General features: G+C 46.6%; 3 protein-coding genes across 10 annotated transcripts in view; 2 read left to right on the top strand and 1 right to left on the bottom strand.

The window, feature by feature from the left end:
* Nucleotides 1-281: 281 nt before the first annotated feature.
* On the bottom strand, nucleotides 282-2200 carry LOC120957426 (probable glucosamine 6-phosphate N-acetyltransferase). Its single transcript, XM_040379630.2, has 4 exons — nucleotides 1742-2200; nucleotides 1291-1501; nucleotides 992-1181; nucleotides 282-920 (listed from the first exon to the last, which is right to left on the bottom strand). Exons 1-4 carry the CDS (start codon nucleotides 1760-1762, stop codon nucleotides 701-703), a joined length of 642 nt encoding a protein of 213 aa, XP_040235564.1. The 5' UTR covers nucleotides 1763-2200; the 3' UTR covers nucleotides 282-700.
* A 115-nt stretch (nucleotides 2201-2315) lies between these two features.
* LOC120957425 (PSME3-interacting protein) lies at nucleotides 2316-3595 on the top strand. The gene is made up of 4 exons (XM_040379629.2): nucleotides 2316-2541; nucleotides 2618-2716; nucleotides 2786-2946; nucleotides 3022-3595. The coding sequence occupies exons 1-4, from the start codon at nucleotides 2445-2447 to the stop codon at nucleotides 3430-3432; spliced, it is 768 nt and encodes a 255-aa protein (XP_040235563.2). The 5' UTR covers nucleotides 2316-2444; the 3' UTR covers nucleotides 3433-3595.
* A 706-nt stretch (nucleotides 3596-4301) lies between these two features.
* The window catches only part of LOC120956657 (uncharacterized), an 83561-nt gene continuing 81862 nt past the window's right edge, over nucleotides 4302-6000 (top strand). For 4 of the 8 annotated variants that reach the window (XM_040378324.2, XM_040378323.2, XM_040378322.2 and 1 more), the window contains exon 1: nucleotides 4314-4645. The gene's annotated coding sequence lies outside the window, so the exon portion shown is untranslated. The other 4 variants (XM_040378320.2, XM_040378319.2, XM_040378325.2 and 1 more) reach the window with 4 other exon arrangements.

Below are 6000 nucleotides of genomic sequence, written 5' to 3'. Positions count from 1 at the left end.
CGTTACGCCAAATAGAAGAAGGGTTCGAGATTGATTCAAGGGCAGATATAGGTTCAATATCAGTTCCAATGACCTGTTCTACGACCGGTTAAGGCTCGTGATCGGTCCAAGGACCGGTTGTAGGTAAGTAAATGGTTCGTGGACTGATATGGGCTCAGAATCAATTCCACGACTGGTATGATTTCGGTTTCTTATGGAATTTTGTCTATTGAGAAATCTATCAGAGAGCCAAACAACCGACAAATTGGACACATTTCCCTTGAATGTAAAAGCTAACATAATTATAAGTGTAAATCAGCTTTTAAAGCTTTTTTTATTTGACTACCCAGAAACCCAAGCACCGAAAAGAATACATAAAATGAGACGATAAAAAAAAATTTAAAAAACAAATCCGTGTTACGTACCAGATGCTGCTACGAGGGGCACTTGCTGCTCAGCGCAAAGCGTTTTAATAACATTTCTTTAAAATGCTTTTTTAAAGAATGTAACAAAACCTTGCGCTAAATCAAGTAAGCAAGCAAGCGATGCGCTTCCCCTCCGTACGAAAGTAAATCCAATTGCAAGTACAAAAGCAAAACATGTCACACCCTGCCGGGCAACGTGCAGACAAAGCAAACACACAACCATGTTTAACTAAAGCGCGACCAGGTGCAATCTAGAGCTTGGATTTACTTGGGGTAGCAGCACTGGCGGCTAATTGTCAGGATGGTTCCGTGTCTTCGGGCTGGTTGCCCGCGGCCGCTGCATTGCGCCCGATGCTTCGCGTGGTCGCCTCGTACCGGATGTTCATCGTGTTGGCATTGCCCGGTTCCAGCGTGTAGCCGATCGATTTGTAGAAAGGTATGAGCTTGTCCTTGCAGTCCAGCGACATCTTGTAGCAACCGAGCTCCTTGGCCAGCAGGCTGACCGTGACCACAATTCTGTGGATTTGAAGTGGAAAGCAGACACACATTAATCTTAGCACATAAATCATCTGTATAAGCGCAATTACAATTTCCCCAGCTGCTTGCCACGGTACGTATCGTCCACAACGACATCCTCGAGCCGGCCCCGGGTCGCACAGCCGTGTATAAACTTCCGCTCCAGCACCAGCGTCGCACTGCCGATGATTTTGTCGTACCGCGTGTCGACAATCACCGTTACGTAGTAGTCGCCGCTGGCACGCATTTGTGCAAAGCGATCTGTGCAAAAAAAGGAGAAAGGAAGGAAGGAAGCAAAACAGTTTAATGTCATGATCACGAAACAACAGTTGCTGCTGCTGCTGCTGCTGTTGTTCCCCCTTTCACTTACTGAGAAATTGTGTAAGCGAAACATCGCCCACTTTCGTCAACTGGGACAGAATTTGCAGGAAGCCGCGATGGAAATCGCCAGTTTGCAGGGGTCGCACCTTCAGCCAAACTTCGCCCGGTGCGGCCGCCGAGATGCGCGGGTTAAAGTTAGCGGGCGAATCGAAGAAGTTTAGGCTGAGCAGCAGTGCCGGATCGTACAGGGACAGTTCCTCCTAAAAAAGGGAAGGGTAAGAGAGAAAACAGACACACACACCCAGAAACATAAATATGTATGAGACGCATTGTTTAGAGATAACTGGCATTGTTTAGATAACAGTAAGAGCATCCAGTCTCAACATGATGGCCAGTGAACCGGGAAGTTATTCGCTTGACCTTGACCGGATCACGTTGCTGGTGACTTTCGCTAATGTTTGGTTTCAATTGGTGCCACGTACTGCTGGGCTACTACTCACCTCACCCACCGGACCACCCATCGCTGAGCAGAAAGTGGTTCAAACTACGAAGCGCAAATGTCTGGCAAACCACGTTGTTCACGTTCACTTGAAGAGCATGGTGTGTTTGATGGCAACACAATGGTGCCCGTTTTTCTACGGCCACAGATACTTCCGCCTTAATATGTTACCAGCGTGGAATGGGCTGTGCTGTGAGCGCGACTTGGGCGGAGAATAGCCAATCGGCTTGCTAGCACTGGGCTTGCAAAACAACTTTCTCTTTGGTTGAAGCCGACACTGACTGACAGGTATGGAATGCCGTTCTCGGCTTGTCAACCACGTAACCGTTCGTTTAAACGTGGATGGTTTTCTGATGTTGTGTTGAATGTAACAATAGGAATCTTTCCGATTGATGAAAGATAACATTTCCCCTCATAAAAAATACATTTTCACCGCAGAAGCTGGAACTTGCAGTAGAAAGATAAGCAGCTTATTCAGTTTGTTTACATTTACGCCCCAAGTAGCAGATTTGGTGACGTTTGACGGAACGCTTCATATGACGTTTTCGTCTGTCAATCCGGGTCCCGTCATCCGCTGCTTGGGGATAAACATAAACAAATCGATCGATTGCTGTCCATCTTTCCCTCTGCTGCTCCGGATTTTGTGCTGCTTTATTCCACCGTTTTTTTTCGCCTAAAACCTTTCTTCTGCCCTGCATTCTACCATGGCGAGTGGATTCGTGACCGAGACGGAGCTGGCCGAAGCACGTCGCAAACGGCAAGAGGAATGGGAAAAGGTTAGGACAGCCGATCAGCCCGAAGGTATGTGTTGTGGTTGGTGGTGGATGATTTTTCGGATTACATTTTCATTTGGCACCATTCCCCCCAAATTCGGCAGAGGCTCCCGAGGATGAGTATGACCCGCGGTCACTGTACGAAAGGCTGCAGGAGCAGAAACAAAAGAAAGACAGCGAGTTCGAGGAAGCGCACAAACTCAGTAAGTCACGTTTGGCATTGGAGATTGGGGCTGCAATTTGAATGAATATTCATTTTTTTCCTTGTGCAGAGAACATGATCAAAGGGTTGGACGACGATGAGGTGGAGTTTCTAGATTTGGTGGACAAAAATCGAATGCAAGCGGAACGGCAGGCCCACCTGGAGGAACAGAAAGAGCTGAACGAGTTTCGGGCCAAGGTTGCCACGCTGCAGGAGAAACGGTTAGACGAGGTAAAGCAAAGCATCGATGCTATAATTTAATTTCCGAGTTTCGAGTGTAACATAAGATTCGCGCTCAATTTTCAGCAAATACAGCAGCAAGTGTCGAAACCGAAACCCGCCAAAGCACCGATCAGCAGCACACGGCTCAGCCAGAAGCAAATTCTAGCCGGCGTGGTGCGCAAGCGAAAGGCGGAACCGGACAACGAACCGAAGGAAGAGCCGGCCGAGAAGCTGCCAGCACCGGCACCGGCCACAACCAACGGTGTGGGAGCACCTGAAGAAAAGGAAACGTCCAGCCCAACCAGCACAACGAGCATTGCAAAGAAGGGCCCGAACCTGGCCATGCGGGTTATCGGGATACTGCCGGGCATGGGCTCGTACGATGAGGATGATTCCGACACGGACAACAGTTCGGAGGATTCCGAGCTAGACAACAGCCAGGAGTACGATTGGATAGGGCGAAAGATTACTCGCAAGACTTGCGATGGGAAATGATTGTAAGGGGAGCGAAGCTTGAAATTTTTAAAAAATCCCGGGGATTTTGTTTTGTGTTGCGCTTGCTGAAGGATTATTGTGAGGTTCTTATCCTATTAAAAGATCCCTTTTCGAGCACGCGGGTTCCAGTTGATTAAACAATAAATGTTCAATTGTATCGTCAGTTTTTGTTGTAACTTCCATGCACAGTTGGTCCCCAAGGTTAATGGGGACTGAAAACGGCCGCAAAATACTGCGTAAGTCGAATCTCGTGATTTCCAGTGTAAATATTACTAATTTTTGTGCAATTATGCATGTTGGGGGTGGTATTAACCACTTATTTAATTATTTGATTTTATTCTGACTGAATTTAAACTTTTTAAACCTTTTGAAATGGTTTTTAACATTCGATCAAAAGGGAAATTATTTGACATTAGGAAATTGATGTGTCAAATTAGTACAATTTACTCAAAAAACTGTCAAATTTAAAAAGTTTATTCAAAAGAATACATTTTATTTTCATAAATTATTGTTCAAATTTGTTATTTATTCCACCAGTTTGGCAATAGAAAAAAGCCAAAACTTTAATTTAATTTTTACGACCCTCCGCGGTACAGAATTCAACAATCTTCGCTTTGAAAAGTAAATCTTCGTCAAGTGTAGCAATTCCGCTGCTTGGGTATTTAACGAAACCTGTCCAATCATGGCATCGGACGGCGTTCACCAACACCAACCCATCGACATCTGCCCATCAGTTTCTCTCTCACACTCTCTTTCTCGCTCTTACTCGCTGTGTAGCATAGCAAGCGACTTGTGCAAAAGCAAACCCAACAAGAAGAAGAAGAAGCACGCGGGGAGCGCACGACGGAATCGGGCCCGGCGCTGGTGCTGTCTTTTTCTCGCCGTTATTTTCCCTGCACCACGCGAGCGGGTAGGACGTGTATACACTGTCGCTGCTAGTGGGTTGCTTCACGCACATCTTCTACGGTACACACATAGAGACAACCAAGCAGACACAGTGAGCGAAGCGAGTTGCGATCGAATGCATCGCAGCCGTGCGTGCACCAGCCCTGCCGCCAAGTTTCAGTTGTTTGTTCCCCTATTGTTCACCCAATACACACAATTTGTGCGTGCGTGCGTGCCTGCTGCCGTTGTGCTCGTTGGTTTACACATATCCCCCAATCGTGTTTGTGTGTGTGTATGTGTTTCTGTGTGAGTAAAGATAGAGGCGAAGGTATAAAGGTTTCTTTTATAATATTGACATCATCCCGTTTCCGTTCTCCGTGGCCCCGTGGTTGGGCGTGTGCGTGTGTGTGTTGCGTGCGTGTGAAACGATTTGTTGGTGTGTTAGCTGTGTCCATGAAGTTGCTTGTGCGGTGAAAAAACGGGAAGGTAAACGAGAAGCTGGAAAAACGGTTTTCCCCCAAAAGTCCCATAAGTCTGTAACTATGTGTGTGTGTGTGTAGGTGTGTGTTTATAGTTTCTCCGTACGCGGTGTTTTATTTTTTATTTGTGTGTTGTATTGTATGCCCCAAATGAATGATGAACGTGGTAGCGTAGCATGTTATTCACTCCCTCCCGCTCCCTTCGTTTACCCCTTTCATTCATCCGTGCTGTGTGTGCGTGTTTCGAGCGGGGCAGGCCCGCAGGAAGCAGCAAACGTCGTGTCTGTATCGTGGTGTGCGTACTGCAATTCGTCGTGAAAACCGTGAATTCCGGCGGCGACTGTAAGAAGGCAACGCCTACCAACCCAATCCAAGCAATCCGTAGTATGTGTGTGTGTGTCGGTCGATGCTGTCTGTGCCTGCCCTGTGTGTCTGTCCTGCTACTGCTGGCTGGAGAGAGCGAGGAGTGAGAGAGAGAGTTGTTTGCGAAAAGTGCATCCAGCTTAAAAATAGTGAATTAAAATTCCATCTATTTCACTAATTTGTCAAAATAAAAAAATGGTTAATTAATTAAATAGCAAATAAAAAAAAGGTGTTTACGAAAGTGCTCTCAAGTTGCTGGTACTGTGCTGATGGATGGTGTGTGGTGGTGGTGTAGTGGTGGCTCCATTCTTTGTGCGTTGATGTATGTGTGTGTGCCAGTTGGAGACGGTGAAGAAAGTTTTTTTAAATTTATTTATTCCCCCCTCCTATTAACTTTCCTTCTAGGATATAAAGAGTAACGAGTGAAAATGTTGATACAAACCTCTTTTCCCTACTTGCGTATTTTGTTTGCTTGCATTGCTTCCCATCTCTCTCTCTACTTTGATGGAAGCAATTTTAAACGCAAAAGTTCAGAGGCCAATCTCCGTTCGATCATAATTGCGCGATCTTCTTCACCATCACCCAGGGAAAGGGTTGTGGAAGAGAGCTGGTGGTGGGTGTGTGTGTGTGGCGGTGGCGATCGTCTCTCGCTCATCGGCCCAAGTGAGGCGTGAGTAGAACGGCGTGAGGATCGCGCTTCTTCTCACACACGGTTGGCTGGAGCAGCAGTGCGTGAGAAAACATGGAGCGTGTGTGATAGGATGAGAAGAGCTTGGCTGAGTTTTACACAATTTAATAAGCCCCGTTTTTGCGATTTTTTGGGTGGTAGGGTAAGGCTGGC

The sequence above is a fragment of the Anopheles coluzzii genome, chromosome 3 (assembly GCF_943734685.1).
Source record: "Anopheles coluzzii chromosome 3, AcolN3, whole genome shotgun sequence".
In the NCBI taxonomy this organism is placed as follows: domain Eukaryota; kingdom Metazoa; phylum Arthropoda; class Insecta; order Diptera; family Culicidae; genus Anopheles; species Anopheles coluzzii.
The sequence above is the reverse complement of the archived record's forward strand: the minus strand, read 5'-3'. Positions and strand labels throughout refer to the sequence as shown.